Genomic DNA, 20701 nt, shown 5'->3' with positions numbered 1-20701 from the left:
GGTAATTGTCTCATGTGACTGTGGGCGTAATCATGTGTGTTTCTGCATATTGGTTTTTCCTTGATCTTTTACGGTTAATTACGGATTTCGCCATTTTGCATTGAAGGCTACGATTCCCCAAATAACTTTCATTTTTCAACTTCGTACTCAACCAATAACAGCTTCAATTCAAGTTTCAAGGAACTTGATACTGATAAAACAATATTTATTATTACAAGCATCCATAAAAGGATTTAAAGTGTGGCGGTTTCTGAGATGACAAAAATGCTTTCTCAACAATGTTCACTGAGGGTAAATGATGAAGGACACTAGGAACTTGTTATGTCACTGTTGACACAGAATAGTTGCAGCTAAACCTGACTTCAGATGTCTTGTAACATTTAATTTAGTTTTAACTTTAATGGAAATGAGGTTGGATAAATCTTTGAACAAATGGAGAGACAGTCAACAAAATTGACTGGAAATGGATGCATCCAATACCAGGCCACAGAGACCTCACCATGTGAATTATGGAACATGCTACAAACAACATAGAAACCAAAGGAGCTTAAACAAAATATTTCATGTTTTATTGATACAAGGACACAAAGAAAATAACAACAGATTTGGTTTGGATTATTTACATGTATATATCCAGTCAAACATTGGTAAATCTTCAAAAGGTATCGACATCCATAGTTCATAACAATAACAACCGTTGGTGATACATATGGTGACACTGACAGGTCACCATGGTCACCATGGTCACCATGCTACAAAGGTCAGCACCCACAGTATCACACAACACAAGGTGACCAGATACTGATAAGGCCTAAAGTTTGCTCTTCTCTTAGTAATATTTCACTGGCCAGGAAATAATCAAATCTCAACCAGATAAACTACTGATTGATATTATTACATCGTCATTTCTTTCTTTGCCTTTGGTATACATGCAGCTACTGAGTCATCAACCATGACCGACCTCCCAAGCCTAGATTGACGTTTACCTACATTCTTAACCAGAATCGTCACTGAACATGAAAAAAAGGCTCTAAAGCACACTGTTGATTGACATTGCAGCACACGCAGTGGAAGTTATTTCTTAGACACCATTTCTGTTTAATACGGAAAAGAAATATGTGCCGAAAACAATGTTTGTCATAAATGATTGTTGAATTTGTAGTGATACTAGCTGACATACTGCAACATCTTCCCTCTTCAGAACTTGTGTTTCATCATTGCTAATAGGGCTGCGATGATCGTCCTCTTCTTTTTAACTTGACTTTGCTCTAAAAACAGAACAACATAGACGCAATTATACACAAGTAAGGATCCCTAGATGTAATTTCAATTAAGCTAAATTACAAATCTGAAATAAGCTTTTACTAAAAAAAACCCCATTTACTTCAACCGGAGATCATGCACAGCTTTATGTACAAAGGGAGATTACTCTACATCTGATCAAACTTGATGGTCGCTTTGTGCAAACACTGGTGTTAATGTTTAATCAGCAGCATTGCAGCTATATCATGATTGCCTGTTTACTCATATCTGGAGTTGACAAACCAGGGATTGATATCATGAGCAACATCCCACACTGATGGGATACAATGACATACAATGACTGGCGTCAACTAAAGTAGCTAAACTTCAGTTTGTTTCAAAACTTTAAGATCCTTATTTCTTTCAGGAAACAAAATAGTTTTTCAAAGATTTGGATAAACTTTTCAAAATCCAGTTTGAGACTGAAATATCCATGCACTTACCTTTGATGTGACCTTTGCTGAGGGTTTGGTTTGAGTTGACCACAGACACAGCAGGGAATCTTCCCCTCCTGTCACTAGGGTTTCATTCTGGGGAGGAGAAACACTGCATGAAGCAACACTTATAGGAGCCTGATGGCAGACCAATAGCTGTGGGTAGGAGAAATTACTCTATGATTGGATCATACTGATTAACATACAGGGGTGTGCTGACCAGCTGACAAATCAACTCTATATCCATATTGACAAATCAACGTCATATCCATATTCTACAGTATTGTACATGTTCCAGGTCACATCTCTGGGTTAACGTCTAAGCATTAATGATGTTCAGATCTAACAGCTGGTCATGTTCACATCCATGAGCCCATCATGTTCACTTCAACATTGAAGGATCAGTCTCATCAATAAGAGTCAGTCACATAACGACACAGTCAATACATATCATGTGCACAACTCCATCTGGTCTAAGAGTCAGTATAGTCCAAAGTTCAATGCAACCATGTGTCAAATCAAAGAGTCAAAGGTCAGTTATGTCATGGTCATAGGCATCCAGTGTTCGTCAATAGAGGCAATAGCTCACCTGAGCATCCCAGTTACAGCAGCGTAGCCGGTCTGTGTGTCCGCCGCTGCCCAGGGTGTGAACCACATTCACATCATTATCTTCAACTTCAAGAATCCTTACATCGCCTCTACAAACAACCATACATAAGCTTTAATGCTATAAGGGACTGTTCATAATTTATTTTATTATTATTTTATTTATTATTATTTTTTATTTATTTATTATTTATTTTTTTAAAAATTGGGAGAGAGAAGAGGAGGAGGGAAAAGAGAGAAAGAACGGGGAGGGAAGAGAGAGCAGGGATGATGATGAGTTTAAGGGGGTTCACCTATTTTGTCTTGGGGAGGTAGGGGTCATCAATTTTGTATACATGTACTAAGGGGTCATCAATTTTGTACACAAAAATATAAAAGAATTATGCTTACAAAATCTGGGAAGGGGGGGAAATTGATTTTCACATGACGTGTGGTGGGGGGTACTGACTTTGTACATACATTTTAGGGGGGGGTCACTCACATTGTACATGCTTCTCCATAAAATCATCATCACCCCCCTGCCATAAATTATGAACGGTCCCTAAGATTGCTTAAAATTACATACCGGTAGATGTCTCAGGCAAGCTGCCTGCTACAAAAGCTATATTAATGGTCCACATATACATTACACTTCTCAGATCTTGTATTAATGTTGTCCTCTTTTGAACTGCTTGACATATCTGAGATTGGCTCGGTCACCAGTAATCAAACATATACACACAGGACATGGGAACAAGCAAAATGTAACAGTACCAATGTTATCACTGGGCCAACTGTTATCTTGAGATAAACACTGGTCACAACCAAGTGACAGGAACCAGTGTTGGAGACAGGAACTCACCCATATGTCCCTGCAACCAATATGTCCATGCTGTCACTCTCTGGCTGGAGGAGGTCGACTATGTAGTCAACAGAGGCAGCCCCCTGGAAACACAGCACTGATACGTCCACACCAGTCATCATATAGGTTTATTTGGTTGTTCTTTCATTTGTTGCTGTATGCCAAACTCAGCAATATTCCAGCTATGTGGCGGCAGTCTGTAAATAATTGAGCCTAAGCCAGACAATCCAGTGATCAACCGCATGAACATCGATCTATGCAACAGGGATACGATGACATGTGTCAACCAAGTCAGTGAGCCTGACCCCCGGTCCCATTGGTTGGACAAGCATAGGTTGCTGAAGACCAATTCTAACCTGAATCTTTACATGTACATCACAGATGTTTCCTCAACACTGATACTTCCACACTTCATCACAGACATATTCTACACATACATTGATGGACTAGTGGATAATATTTAGATGTTCTGGAAAACAAGGATAGACATACACATTGTTTTAAGTGTGTCAGGGCTTTCACAAAGATGACTTCAGCCCTCTGGAAAGGAAACGTCTAACAAAAGACCAAACTATCCATCTTCATTAATGTCACATTCACCATGAGCTAAAGCAAAAGCATGCCAATTTTGAATGCCTACCCTCTGTTTTAAATTAAGAATGATACTATTATTCTCAATTTCAGAATCTGAATACACTTAATCTGGAAACCAACCCTCTGGATGATGACTACTTGTAATGTTAAACATACATATTTATCACCCATATGGTGAAATATAACCAGTGTCAGATATATCACTTTTGCCTAGCAACCATTGTTTCTGTATTTCATCGTCTGTGACGTCATTAAACAATTAAACATGCCGTCAATGAAGAGGGCCTTCACACTTGCTTACCGTGTTTTACTGCACATATGTACATGAATAAAATGGATTATAAAGAAATTATTACACTCGAGCAAGTGTGTCATATGATTTATACAAATCTCATGCAAAATTATGTATTACCCTCGCTCTAGCTAGTGAGAGTAATACACTTGAGCACATGCTCGCACTGACAAACCAAGGATATAGTGAGGGGGAATTCTGGGATTAGAATCTGTGACCATCAGATACTGTAACCACTATGGGCACAACAGTGAACTGCAGCACCTTAGATGACAGGGCCAGTCACACACCCACTTTCTTCACAGACAGCTTCTCTATAGCTAATAGTTATCCTTGGAAATATAGGGAGCATTTCATTTGTGTTTACATCATACAGACTCGATTAATTATTACATACAAATATAATACACAAGTTCTGACATGGTCTCTTAAAATCAGAAGGACACACTTAAAATTTAATGTAAAGTTTTCATATGCATGATCTTTGGTCTTTAACTTTGTCATACTATAGTTCAAGTTGATGGCAGTATACCTAATCAATTTTCTCACCTGTAGTTTATCTTTTACATTGTTAACTCTCGCTTCTTCATCACCCTAAAACAAAAAATACCCAAAATTATGGCAGATTCAACAGAGTTAAAATTATAATAGAAAGGCTCTGTAGTTCACCAAGATGAAAGACGCCCACTTTTTAAGATTCTGGCAGTTCTGAAGTTTCTCTCTTTCTGTAGACATCTACCCTGCCTCTTACCTCCACTGTGTCCCAGACATGAAACGTGTCTATAGATGTCAAACAGCAGACTTTGGTACGTCTGCTCCCATACCAGCCAATCGAGTTCTGCAAAGAAAGCATGTTGTTTTCACCTTGTATTTCATCATTGCATTTATATCAATCTGCTTACCTTGATGGTATATTTCATGCTAGAAGTTTCTTACATTGGACAGAAGGTACAAGGAGCTGCTGTTAATTTATAAATAAAAAAAACTCTCTAAAATCAACTTCCACCAAGTGGAGATTCTGGGTTAGAATATGTCCTCAGTAAAGTTTCCTTGTAAGAGTGAGTTTCAGTTTTACATCGGTTCAGTTTTACATCACTTTTAGCAATATTCCAGCAATATCACTGCTGGGGACACCAGGAAAGGACTTCACACATTGTACCCTGCTTGCGAGTAATAGGTTTCTTTATAGATTAATTTGTCCAACTTGATGATGTGGCTGAAAGTGGGTCTTCATATTCTGGGTCTAATGCTGCTTTGAACAGTATTCCAGTTACATCACAGCAAGTCAGTTTCATGTAGGAAGAAAGCTGATGCAGGTATTAATGTTTACCTCTTTGGTGAAGCCCACAAGCCCAGTCTAGTGCTGACAAAACCTAGAGACATAACTGAAGGAAGTCAATCAATCAATGACGTCTTCAAACACCCTGTACTGTGCGTAAGAGTAGTGAGTGAATGAGTAAGCATAGTTACATGTCACTTCAGTTATATCCGAGCAATATCATGGCGGAGGACACCAGAAACGGGCTTCACACATGGAACCAGTTCATGGGAATCAGCCTGGAATGGCATTCACCATTTGGCTACACACCCACCCACGTGAATGGATGACTATGAAGGTTTATTTCCAGCGGCACCTACCACTGAGCATTCAGCATTGAAGGTATAGAGCAGAGCATCGTCCTCGCTAGTCTGGGAGACGTCAAAGACACAGACAAGGCCATCTACACATGATGTTGACAGTCGGTCTTTGTCACTGGGGTGGAATTTTACCTGGAACATATTTAGACACATTTTCAAACATAAATTGTAACCACAGTAACCATTGTTCCTTGGCTTTCAAGTTTACCCTTCAATAAACTCAAACTGTCAAAGAAGTGTCCAAGTGCTGTTACTGCTACTCTCACCTGAGTTATGTCCCCTTGATGGGATTCATCATAGCAGCCCATAAGTTCAGCCTTCCGTCGGTCCCTGCAATAAAAAACATCAGTGATATTTAGGACACATTGTAGTTAAGAGATGACTTAATATAGCACATCAGATAGTGAAACAATAGATAACATTATTTGAAAAGATAAGGTGTGGTAAATAAACTGAACAAAGTTGCACAGTACTGAACCAGTTCAACTTGCTGCATTATAGTCCTTTCTACTGACATGGGAAGATCAAACACCTGGCAGATTTTAAAACCCCAAAATCATTTAAAAGCAGCTGTACAATTGACACCGAGGTTTGAAATTGGAGTTTCCTAAAGATAAGGATTTTACTGAGATCGTTCTATAAGGCATTGAACATGTTGAGTGGACAAGATCCTGACTGTAGCAGCTTGGATCAAAGGTCATATGCGAGTGAGTGAGTTTAATTTTATGCCACACTCAGCAATATTCCAGCTATATGGCAGTGGTCTGTAAATAATCGAGTCTGGACCAGACAATCCAGTGATCAACGGCAATTGGGAACCGATGACATGTGTCAACCAAGTCAGCGAGCCTGACAGTGTGACAAGTGAATGCTTTAACCACTAGGCTACACCACCGCCCTGACATAAATATGTAGTTGAGAGATGTCATGAACATTTAGAATTATTTCAAGTGAGCGACTTCTCACCAAAATAAGATGTATGCACTGCCGCCATCCTCCTCGGTCCCTGCACACAGCAGCTTGTCAGTGCAGTCAATGTCCAGACAGGTCAGCTTGGGGCTCACGGTGGCAGGGGCTGCAGAGGAAGACGACACTATGCTGATTCAATACCACGAGTGTGGAAGTTGGGCTTAACATTGCCTTGAACATGCATGGCTTAGTTAACACTGGTGGAAATAGCTATGTCTTAGACCTTTTTGCAGCTTTGTGAAATTCCCTGAACACTCTTAGAGTGGAGTGGGGAAGTAGTCTAAAGTGGCTTGATGTACCAAATCTGAGGTCAAATCCGTCTAGTTACCAGGATATGTACATACATACGAAACACAAAGTGTTAAAACATGTGGTGTTACCCAGTGTTAGAGGCAATATTGTCCAGCAATATCATGGTGGGGGACACCAGAAATGGGCATCACACATTGTACCCTCGTGGAGAATCTAACCCGGGTCTTCAGCATGATGAGCAGACGCTTTAACCATTAGGCTACCCCACCACCCCTAGACATATAGGGACAATAAATTTGATACAAAGACATATAGGGACAATAAATGTGATACAAAGACATATAAGGACAATAAATGTGATACAAAGACATATAAGGACAATAAATGTGATACAAAGACATATAGGGACAATAAATGTGATACAAAGACATATAAGGACAATAAATGTGATACAAAGACATATAGGGACAATAAATGTGATACAAAGACATATAAGGCCAATAAATGTGATACAAAGACATATAAGGCCAATAAATGTGATACAAAGACATATAGGGAAAATAAATGTGATACAAAGACATATAGGGACAATAAATGTGATACAAAGACATATAGGGACAATAAATGTGATACAAAGACATATGAGGACAATAAATGTGATACAAAGACATATAGGGACAATAAATGTGATACAAAGACATATAGGGACAATAAATGTGATACAAAGACATATAGGGACAATAAATGTGATACAAAGACATATAGGGACAATAAATGTGATACAAAGACATATAGGGACAATAAATGTGATACAAAGACATATAAGGCCAATAAATGTGATACAAAGACATATAAAGACAATAAATGTGATACAAAGACATATAAGGACAATAAATGTGATACAAAGACATATAGGGACAATAAATGTGATACAAAGACATATAAGGCCAATAAATGTGATACAAAGACATATAAGGCCAATAAATGTGATACAAAGACATATAGGGCCAATAAATGTGATACAAAGACATATAGGGACAATAAATGTGATACAAAGACATATAGGGACAATAAATGTGATACAAAGACATATGAGGACAATAAATGTGATACAAAGACATATAGGGACAATAAATGTGATACAAAGACATATAGGGACAATAAATGTGATACAAAAAGACATATAGGGACAATAAATGTGATACAAAGACATATAGGGACAATAAATGTGATACAAAGACATATAGGGACAATAAATGTGATACAAAGACATATAAGGCCAATAAATGTGATACAAAGACATATAAAGACAATAAATGTGATACAAAAAGACATATAAGGACAATAAATGTGATACAAAGACATATAGGGACAATAAATGTGATACAAAGACATATAGGGACAATAAATGTGATACAAAGACATATAGGGACAATAAATGTGATACAAAGACATAATAGGGAAACAATAAATGTGATACAAAGACATATAAGGACAATAAATGTGATACAAAGACATATAGGGACAATAAATGTGATACAAAGACATATAGGGACAATAAATGTGATACACAGACATATAAGGCCAATAAATGTGATACAAAGACATATAGGGACAATAAATGTGATACAAAGACATATAGGGACAATAAATGTGATACAAAGACACATAAGGACAATAAATGTGATACAAAGACATATAGGGACAATAAATGTGATACAAAGACATATAAGGACAATAAATGTGATACAAAGACATATAGGGACAATAAATGTGATACAAAGACATATAAGGACAATAAATGTGATACAAAAGACATATAGGGACAATAAATGTGATACAAAGACATGTAGGGACAATAAATGTGATACAAAGACACATAAGGACAATAAATGTGATACAAAGACATATAGGGACAATAAATGTGATACAAAGACACATAAGGACAATAAATGTGATACAAAAAGACATATAGGGACAATAAATGTGATACAAAAAGACATATAGGGACAATAAATGTGATACAAAGACATATAGGGACAATAAATGTGATACAAAGACATATAGGGACAATAAATGTGATACAAAGACATATAGGGACAATAAATGTGATACAAAGACATATAGGGACAATAAATGTGATACAAAGACACATAGGGACAATAAATGTGATACAAAGACATATAAGGACAATAAATGTGATACAAAGACACATAGGGACAATAAATGTGATACAAAGACATATAAGGACAATAAATGTGATACAAAAAGACATATAGGGACAATAAATGTGATACAAAAGACATATAGGGACAATAAATGTGATACAAAGACATATAAGGCCAATAAATGTGATACAAAGACATATAAAGACAATAAATGTGATACAAAAAGACATATAAGGACAATAAATGTGATACAAAGACATATAGGGACAATAAATGTGATACAAAGACATATAGGGACAATAAATGTGATACAAAGACATATAGGGACAATAAATGTGATACAAAGACATATAGGGACAATAAATGTGATACAAAGACATAATAGGGAAACAATAAATGTGATACAAAGACATATAGGGAAAATAAATGTGATACAAAGACATATAGGGACAATAAATGTGATACAAAGACATATAGGGACAATAAATGTGATACACAGACATATAAGGCCAATAAATGTGATACAAAGACATATAGGGACAATAAATGTGATACAAAGACATATAGGGACAATAAATGTGATACAAAGACACATAAGGACAATAAATGTGATACAAAGACATATAGGGACAATAAATGTGATACAAAGACATATAAGGACAATAAATGTGATACAAAGACATATAGGGACAATAAATGTGATACAAAGACATATAAGGACAATAAATGTGATACAAAGACATATAGGGACAATAAATGTGATACAAAGACATGTAGGGACAATAAATGTGATACAAAGACACATAAGGACAATAAATGTGATACAAAGACATATAGGGACAATAAATGTGATACAAAGACATATAAGGACAATAAATGTGATACAAAGACATATAGGGACAATAAATGTGATACAAAGACATATAGGGACAATAAATGTGATACAAAGACATATAGGGACAATAAATGTGATACAAAGACATATAGGGACAATAAATGTGATACAAAAGACATATAGGGACAATAAATGTGATACAAAGACACATAGGGACAATAAATGTGATACAAAGACATATAAGGACAATAAATGTGATACAAAGACATATAGGGACAATAAATGTGATACAAAGACATATAAGGACAATAAATGTGATACAAAGACATATAGGGACAATAAATGTGATACAAAGACATATAGGGACAATAAATGTGATACAAAGACACATAGGGACAATAAATGTGATACAAAGACATATAAGGACAATAAATGTGATACAAAAAGACATATAGGGACAATAAATGTGATACAAAGACATATAAGGACAATAAATGTGATACAAAGACATATAGGGACAATAAATGTGATACAAAGACATATAAGGACAATAAATGTGATACAAAGACATATAGGGACAATAAATGTGATACAAAGACATATAAGGACAATAAATGTGATACAAAGACATATAGGGACAATAAATGTGATACAAAGACATATAGGGACAATAAATGTGATACAAAGACATATAGGGACAATAAATGTGATACAAAGACATATAGGGACAATAAATGTGATACAAAGACATATAAGGACAATAAATGTGATACAAAGACATATAGGGACAATAAATGTGATACAAAGACATATAGGGACAATAAATGTGATACAAAGACATACAAGGACAATAAATGTGATATAAAGACATATGAGGACAATAAATGTGATACAAAGACATATAGGGACAATAAATGTGATACAAAGACATATAGGGACAATAAATGTGATACAAAGACATATAGGGACAATAAATGTGATACAAAGACATATAAGGCCAATACATGTGATACAAAGACATATAAGGACAATAAATGTGATACAAAAAGACATATAAGGACGATAAATGTGATACAAAGACATATAGGGACAATAAATGTGATACAAAGACATATAGGGACAATAAATGTGATACAAAGACATATAAGGACAATAAATGTGATACAAAGACATATAGGGACAATAAATGTGATATCTAGAGAATACTACTCGAGGTCTCATTACATACGAATTATACGAAACGAGTGTCCTTCCTGTGGTATCTGACCGAGCGAAAGCGAGGTCAGATAACATAGGAAGGTCACGAGTTTCGTATTATTTGTATGTAATGAGACCGAGTGTGGTATTTTATTTATTACCCACGTCTTACATGCATGAAATTGACAAAATAGCGTATTTTTATTATGTTTTTGGTTTCAAACCGAAACCGGTTTCATAAAGAGGTTGCGGAAGAGTTTTGTACTGTAGTACAATATTTGCATGACGTCACACTGTAATGACGTCACTACCTTGGTAACCAACGTCACGATGCATGTCAGTTGTCATCGCCTCGTACAGTCTCCTACAGTAAACTACTCCGTAGCACCTCGTTTCCTGGTTTCCAGTTGCTTCATTTGGCTAACATCACTGGTGGAAACATTGCGTTTATGTTTTTAGAAAGGATATAATGTCTCAGTTCGACTCACAAGTAAACAGCGACACGGCAACGTTCGCAATGTTTACATTCCCACAATGCATTTAAGTTGTAGAATGAATGAATTCACGTGTTTGTTATGAATGAAAAAATAGTTACGTCACAATGTGACCCAAATGAGAGGTCATCGGTTATCCAATCAAATGGTTAGAATCTCAGGTCAAGTCGTTACGACACAGGTCAACGCGATATGACACTCGTGTGATGTACGAGATTAGTATGCAACTACCCATACGTTGACCTCGTGGGTAATAAAAAGACATATAAGGACAATAATAAGTGGTATGGAGCTGACAAATCCCCATGATCATGGAGAATCAGAATGGAGATTAGCAACTCCTGCAATGCCTATGGACCAATATGCCACCCACAACAATTCCTTTATGTCACATAATACATGCTTCTCACAAGATGACGACTCTACTGAGCTATTCAGATGTGAGATAGAGCTAAAATTGGAATGTTATTTAGTCTTTGTAGAGAAGAATACTTGATGAAACTAATGTTTCACTGTAGAACCTGGATGCCAACAAAACTAGAGATGGTTCAACTCTAACACGGTTATCTTAAATTTACCTGTAAATGTCTGCACTTCTTTATCCATCCCCACACGGAGATCCCAGCATCTGGAAATATGAAGGACATTTTTCATTTCTTTGCTGACATTGAACCTTTGTGTGAATAATTTGTGAGTGCAGGTAGGAGAAATAACAGAAAGACTTTTCAAATTATTGTGTAATTTCTTGAACCCTGGATTTCAATTTATTTTGCCATGGATTTTAAATTGTAATTAAAAGTAATAAAACACACTGATTCTTATGATTCTCCAGTGAAAGTTATTATAATAAATGTGTTGGATAGTGGACACTTTCAAATTTCTTAGGCATGTGAAAAAAGATTTGGGACCAAGTTGTCAGAAGGTTAGTTCATATTCAGTCTAAAAGGAACCAGAAATACAGTCATTTCATACATGGCATTACAGATGATTAACCTTTGCCTCAGAGGTGAGGTGAGGCGAAATAGGGTTTAACGTCGTACTTAAGAATACTTCGCTCATATGACAATGTACAAGCCTGTGTATGTGTGGCTTCTTGTACTAGCCCAGACTTCAGCTGGTTTTATCGTACTAGCTCACTGAGATACCATGCTGCAGTTAAGCATGAATACCCCACTCAGACACATTATACTGACTCCGAGCCGACCAGTCCTTGTTGTACCCATTAATGCCGAATGCCAGGACAGGGACCAACAAGTACCATATTTTAACATCTTTTGGTATGATGCGGCCGGAGATCGAACCCGCGACCTTCTGCTCTTCGGGCGGACGCTCTAACCACTACACCACGGAGTCGGCCACCTATGCCTGAGAACCCAAACAGTTGCTCTAAAATGAATATTTGCAAAGATGTAAGAATTATATAGATTAGGTTACAGAACCAACCTGAGAGTCTCATCATGAGAGGAAGAGAAGAGCAGACTGGGCTCTGTCTTCCCAAAGGTGACACCAGACACCACATCTGTGTGACCTGAACACAAGGGAGACAACTTGTAGTAATTACAGTTCCTACCAGAACACCACCACTCTTACAGTCAGTGAGTTTAGTTTTACGCTACTTTTAGCAATATTCCACCAATATCATGTGGAAGACACTAGAAATGGGCTTCACACATTGTCGGTTTAAGTTTAACCACTAGGCTATCCAACCACCCCACCACTGCCCCACCACTCTTACACCCTTTGCATCATTTCACTGGTTGTTGTGTAACGTGGCACTCAGCAATATTCCAGCTCTATGGTCTGTAAATAATCAAGTCTGGACCAGACAATCCAGTGATCAACAGCATGAGCATCGATCTACACAACTGGGATACGATGACATGTGTCAACCAAATCAGCGAGCCTGACCACCTGATCCCGTTAGTTGCCTCTTACGACAAGCTTGGGTTACTGAAGACCAATTCTTACACGGATCTTCACAGGTCTTGACTCGCATCAAATGGATATCAGAATAAGGTTGACTTGGCTCTCAGAAGGATACTCCTGGCAAATATTTTCTGTCTGCAAGAACAATGGTTTAGGGAGTTACAGGGTTGCTGTGTGTGGCATAAAACTAAACTCACTCACTCACTACAGGGTTGCTGATGATACGGTTCTGGTACCCCAATTTAGCAGCTCTCACACGTTACCGGTAATATAAAATATCAATAAAACACTACTAACTTACAATTTTCACACATGTAAAATGACGTATGTTTTTTTGGGTCAATTTTATAAAAAGACAACCAATCATATTCACCATATTCATGATATTTTAAACTAAATGAAATGGCCATTGTCCAGACATTAGTTTAATCCAATCTCATAACCATGGTTACCATGTTTACCTTTGATGCTTCCAACATTTGCCAGATTTGCTCGGCTGTATATCCTGATGTTATAGTTGCTACTTGTTGCTGCTAGGCGGCCATCACTTCCACTGAAAATATGTCAACAAATTTTCTACACCACAGTTTTCAAAACCATGAGCAATTGAGTCCATATTGCTTAATGCAACTTTGAACAGTATTCCAGTTTTATGGCATGACAACTGAATATGGGTGTAGGCATATTACATGTCTCCAAACTGTGCAGGCAGTAAATGTTTCCCTTTGGTGAAATCTGAATGGACTGGCATCATAGGTAGTGTGCTTACAGATCAACATCAGTACCCCTATCTGTAATCATATACATTAGGGTGGAAGAATCCATGACAAGAAGTCCAGTCTGGGAGTTTAGCAAGCTTAAGGCAACATACATGATATACAATGTATATGAGATTGTAGGTCCTAGAGGAGATATCATATTGCGTAACTTTGCATTATTTCCGCTGTATGTCCAGTTACTGAACAGTGTATGAAAATCATAAACAACATGACAAATTGCTAAACCATATGTTTGCTAGGGCTAGAGATCAATTTAGATCATAGACATCGATAACCGTTAGCTAAATATTGATCGATTATTGACAAATATTGGAAAAGCAAGTACCAAAAATGTCTGAAATAAATATATTTCACATCACTGGTGAGTGGTGACACATTCATGCATGGATTTAAATACCTTAAAAATCCCAAACAGCATCCTGAACATAATTTAAAAGCAGCTCATGAATAAAGATTGATTTAATTTTGTGAACTGTGTGAGTAAATAACAAATTAAAACTTTATTCAAGACAAGAGTTTATGATTAATATTATCTATGACACAAACTTCCTATAGATGATCATTAATAACTCTTCTCATTGACGATATTTCCGATTATCAATCTTTTCAGACCACCCACATTGTTATGAGGATGCGTTTTTGTTAATTATGTCACATTAATTAACTTTTAGTTATTATGGGTCACAAAAGTTTAAAGCGCTGAGTTTGGATCTGAACTCACACCTTGAACTTAGGCTGTGTATTTTCACCTGTTAAGAGTTGATTTGAAGTTCGGAATTGAAGTCCCGCTCTCTACCAAGTGAGCTACAGGAGACTCGATAAGTAAAGGTTCAAAATTTAGGGTCATACCGGTACTTGCCGTGTGTTTTGAGTAGGGCTCTCACGAGTACTCGGGTACTCGGGGCCGAGACGGGTAAAGCAGGACTCGAGTCCAATTGAATGGACTCGAGGACTCGCAGGGGAGATAACTCTAAACGCCTCACGCAATCAAGATGGATGATCGTGAGAAGAAATCCAATGTCTGGACGCATTTTGATCTTGATGTAGTGGCCAAAAAGACGAAATGCCGTCTTTGTGGTGTTTCCCTTAGTTACGCAGGTAGTACAACAAGTTCCATGCGCAAGCATTTATCCTGTAAGCACCCGCAAATAAGCTCTGTAGAGAGAAAACCAGCTCAGCAAACAACGCTGAGGCAGTTTGGTAATTTTGTTAGCAAAAGTCGCAAGCCTGTTGACAGGAAATGGTATGAAGGTATTACGCAAAAAGCAATGCTTATGTGCGTTAAAGATATGCGACCAATAAGCCTTGTTAAAGGGGAGGGTTTCAGGGCTTTCTGTGAAGCTTTGAACCCAAATTACCAGGTCCCATGTGCCGCGACAATTCACAATTACCTCATGAAGTCATATGAAGATTGCAAGGAGAACATAATATCAGTACTCAAAACAGTACCTGCCGTTGCCCTAACTACGGACACATGGACAAGCGTAGCCACTCACGGCTATATCACTGTCACTGCCCACTACTTATCAGATTGGAATTTAAAGTCATGCATCCTTGTAACACGACGTGTAGAGGAGAGGCACACCGGTGCAAATATTGCCGCAAATCTGAAATCAATTCAGGAGGAATTTGGAATCAATACAGTGTCTGGCATTACAACTGACAATGCTTCAAACATGTCAGTTGCAGCAAAAACGGCTGGTTATCCCCATGTCCGCTGTTTTGCCCACACACTGCAACTTGCTGTTCATGATGGGCTCAAGGTACCTGGCATTGAAAACATGCTAATGCATGCACGCAAACTTGTGGCCTTCTTTTCAAAGTCAACAATGGCAACACAGTTTCTCGAAAGTCATCAGAAAAAACTAGGAAAACCCCCAAAACATGTCATCACCGATGTTGTGACGCGTTGGAATTCCGTCTACTTTCTGCTTGACCGGCTGTCCCTCTTGCATGGTGACATTGTTGCAGTGCTTTGTGATCCCCTTCTCAAGAAACACAAACACATAGACCTAAAGGACAACCACTGGACGTTGGTGGACCAGCTTGTCATAGCACTGAAACCTCTTGTTTCAGCAACAGAAATTCTGTGTAGTGAGGAATTTCCAACGGCATCTGGCGTCTGCCCTTTAGTCACTGCACTTGTTGACAATCACCTTGTAGTGAGAGATCTTGACACCAACATCATTGGTGATATGAAGACGAGAATCTCCGCCGGTCTTTCTTCACGCCTCTTTCAGGACGGATTCCTACAATCCCCTACCCTGATAGCGTCAGCACTTGACCCATGCTACAAAAACCTGAAGTGTCTTAAGCCCGAACAGAGAACTAAAGTCCAGGATGCAGTTATTGACCTCATCACTCAGGCAGCAGATGACCAGCCACGTACCAACGTTGACCAAGGTACGGCTGTAAGTGTGAAAGAAGAGCCAGGATCTCCTTTCGAGTCAGCTCAGCCAACTGTGAAGAAATTCAAATTCTGTGAATCAGAAGATGCGATGTCGTTCCTGCTCAGTGACATCATCGAAATATCAGACGACATCGAAGACAAACGAGACATCAGAACAGAATACACTGAGTTCCTGAACGCACAAACACGAGTGAGAGAAAGGTCTACCTTGAAGTCTCTATCGCTTTCTTGGTGGCGGGAGAATGAGAACCTGTTCCCACGTATAGCACCTCTTGCCAAGAGGTATCTCTGTATACCTGGAACCAGTGTTCCATCTGAACGCGCGTTCTCTGCTGCCGAACTCACCATTACTAAACAACGGGCTGCCTTGAGTCCGGAGACTGCAAACGCAATCATATTCCTAAACAAGAATCTACGAGACGCATTAAAAGAGGAAGAGCCCCCTTCAGTCTCAAGCTTGAACCCTGTTATTAAGAAAGAAACTCCTGACGACACTAGAACAGAGATCCCCCTTGCCGCTCCCACAGAGACCTCTCACCAAGCTCCTTTGCCTGCCTTACCGGCTTTCCCTGACATCACAAACTGATGGACTGTATACATCTACAAGAACAGTGTCGACAAAAACGTTAAAGTTAATGTTTCATTTTCAGTATCAGTATAAGTTCATGCTGTTTCAGACTTTAAATTTGTTTGGTTTAAAGTAGATATTTTAGCCATATTGTTAGGCTATATGTGAAAGCATACGGGTGTGTATTCATATTTTTATTTCATGAAGTTGTGTTATTGACTTGTTGTTTCGTGATAAAGTTATGTCACTTTTAACGGCATATTCTAAAGCAAAAATGAAAGATATCTGTCGTGTTTCAATAATAAGCTATGTTCTTTAAAACTTGGCCTTGTGTTCTTGCCTTCTTGCATTAAGTTCATTAAACAAACAATTTGATACAATTAGTCTTCACTCTTGTTGTTCAACTTAATTTCTACATAGATCTTCAGTCGTTCTTATTCAGCGTATTTCAGTGTTACATATTCAATAACAAAACATACATACCCATTCAAAATAACATTCACACTTGGAGACCTAAATCCTGAAATAGTTAAAGTTTTAATCACAATAAATACCATTGACGTGATCTCCGTTCAGGAGAGTTTCGGAAGAAGAAATACAATGTAGTGTTACTCAATAAATGGTTAGTCTTTTGTTTGAAACCCAAACGTTTCCACTATAAGAAGTCTCAAATAAACATCAATCCTGTTTTACATATTATATTTCTTTAAGTCTCATAGTCGATCCACTTTTACAAGATATCCAATGCAGCACCAATCAATGAATGCTTCGTCTAAATATCAGTTTGCGCACATGTTTTGCCGCAATTTAACCATGATTAAGGTTAATTGATTATGTGACTTATCGTCTAGGTGAATGTTTAAAAGTCGCTAATATTTCGTTACTGCATGACACATTAATATTAAATAATCTTGAGAGCGCAATCAAACCTATAACCAAGAGAAAAAAGAAGTACATTGATTGGTTTCTTTTGATCACATTATTGATCGCATACAACTTGGTCACAGTGACACTTACGCTGCCTTCACTTGCAATTATAGAAAGGTAATAGATACTTCCATTGCCATTGAATATCAATTGCCTTATTCAAGAACGTTTAGATTCACATATACATGTTGCATTATTCGTAGATTGGAAGTTGGAACAGCCACGTGTATGCCTGAATGTTGGTTTTAGATAAGCATCCAAATTGTCGGGTACTCGGGTCCGAGTCGGGTCTGACCCCTCGAGTACTCGAGTCCCAAATTTTGGACTCGTGAGAGCCCTAGTTTTGAGTTGGAAGTTGGTTTGCTAATAGTTATATTAGCATGATGGAATGCTTGAAATTTATTTATCATTGGAGTTGGAATTGTACTCAAATGGACACCCAGACTTAGTACGGTTTTTCCTCGGCAACAACTTGTGACAAAAATACACACAAAAAAAGAAGAAAATTCCCTTTCCCCACCCATAGCAATTGTAAACTTCTTTTTGCTCCTTTTAAAGGGGGGCAAGCCTCCTTAAACCCCACCCTTAAAAATGAAATATGACAGTATTTCTCAAAATTAAATTGAGAATATAAAAAGAATCTCTTTATTTCCGTAATGTAAACAACACTGCACTGAAGCCTTACAAAATCATAACAATGAGGCAAGTACAATCTCTGTCGCCTTTGGAACACAGCCAGGGAGTCGGTGTAATACATTTGTACAACGATATTGCAACATCACAGTTAAGCATAGGGACAGGTCCTGAAGTCAGGAAATTGTAATAATATTCAGAAACAAAAAAGGTACAAATATGTTTGATTACACATGCGCTCATTTGGTGAGGGATTCTAAAGGCAGGCTGTAATTTCTAGAATGATGGTCAGTAGTCACTGTGGCATGTTTTTTGTTAAAATTCACTACAACTGTATAATAGGTATATAAGGGATGGTTGCTGAGATGTAGTGGGTACTACTACTTTGGATTTACGCTCATCTGTCTGCTTACATCAACGTTTCAAGACCGCCGCTCAAAGAAGCCTCGTCTACAATGAACTCTCACAGCTGTCAACAATCTTCAATCAGTACATCTGTTTTAGTACTTTTACTGGGAATATCAAGACTTTGGTGAGTTAATATTTTAGATTTGTGACCCAATAGTATTGTATTAGAAATCTGTACTTCATTCATTGTAAACTTGTTTATTCAATGTATAATTGAGCATTATAGACTTGTATTATTTTGCTGGTTCAAAGGAGACACGCAAGCCTTGTATCTCATTAATTTCAAAACCGTAACATAATATTTGAAGATTCGCAAATTTGTAGTAATTCTGATCGAGCAATTAGTTATACTATGTTTGATGCAGCTGATGTTTGTTTGATGTCCTTACATTGATTATTCAATTTATTGAATAGTTTATCATGCATCAATAGTTTACCCAGGCCTGCGAAATATTATCGCCAGTCTCATAAAGATATGATCTTATACTTCTGCCAATCTAATCATATATAGTTACCTAGAGACAGTTTCACATTGCCATTCTAACTAAAATATTCCTTTGTCACTAAATGTATATTGATTTGATATTTTCATGTTATTCACTGAATATACTTAATGTGAATTATTATACAACTACATTCATGAACACTGATTAACATGCTAATTAACTTAATAAGCTCAAGTAAAATGTATTACTCATATCACTTATCAGTGTCATTATCAAATAGGCTATAAATAAACCTGTTATGAGTGAAAATATTGACAATTTTTAGGACAGGGTCAGCAGTTATTCCTTGAATAAACGAATTCTGTGACTGTGCATGTATTTGTTAGTGTAGTTTGAAATACCTTTTCTGAACAGCAAAGTCCAGTACATAATCTGGTTCAACTTTGGCAACTGACAAAGCTGATTTCTCAGTCAGTTGCAATCTCTTCAACTTTTCTTCTACATCCGCAAGTTGTAATCGTTCCATACTTTCCTCTACGTTTGTCTCAGTTTCCATTGTAAAAATGGGCTGTTGCTCTGTCCAAACTCACATTTTCCACGAATGTTTACAAATCAACAAGATCAAAACAAATCACACGTGTGTCAGAAAGCTTCCATATTGGATCTGTTAAAATCCGGGTGACCTAGATCTGTACGAACAAGATATTCACCGGACAAAACCAAAAGTAAAGTGAAATTCACCCTATCCATTGAAGAGCGTAATGATGTTAAAATCCTTCCGATATTTGCAAATGTAAGTCGCAATACTCACTGGTAAATTGAAGCAATTTGACGTCACAGTGTTTAATTGTTTAAAAAACCCCGAAATGATCCTATGACGCAAATCAATTGTTCATGAAACGTCCTCAGCAGGGTTGGAATTGCCAATGTCTTTTTGTCTTGATTTTCTCTCCCCCTACACTCAGTGAGTGGTTAATATCAT

General features: G+C 37.4%; 1 protein-coding gene across 1 annotated transcript; it reads right to left on the bottom strand.

Annotated features, from left to right (window-relative positions):
• Positions 1–599: 599 nt before the first annotated feature.
• On the bottom strand, positions 600–20401 carry LOC124262678 (WD repeat-containing protein 89-like). Its single transcript, XM_046697191.1, has 13 exons — positions 20121–20401; positions 14010–14101; positions 13066–13150; positions 12201–12250; positions 6674–6782; positions 5974–6037; positions 5708–5839; positions 4821–4907; positions 4619–4663; positions 3184–3266; positions 2326–2434; positions 1746–1832; positions 600–1268 (listed from the first exon to the last, which is right to left on the bottom strand). Exons 1-13 carry the CDS (start codon positions 20273–20275, stop codon positions 1221–1223), a joined length of 1146 nt encoding a protein of 381 aa, XP_046553147.1. The 5' UTR covers positions 20276–20401; the 3' UTR covers positions 600–1220.
• Between the last annotated feature and the right edge of the window lie 300 nt (positions 20402–20701).

Source organism: Haliotis rubra, unplaced genomic scaffold, assembly GCF_003918875.1.
Source record: "Haliotis rubra isolate DU_JTF1 unplaced genomic scaffold, ASM391887v1 Scf12, whole genome shotgun sequence".
Lineage (NCBI taxonomy): Eukaryota > Metazoa > Mollusca > Gastropoda > Lepetellida > Haliotidae > Haliotis > Haliotis rubra.
Note: the sequence above shows the minus strand (reverse complement) of the source record. Positions and strands in the feature narration are given on the sequence as shown.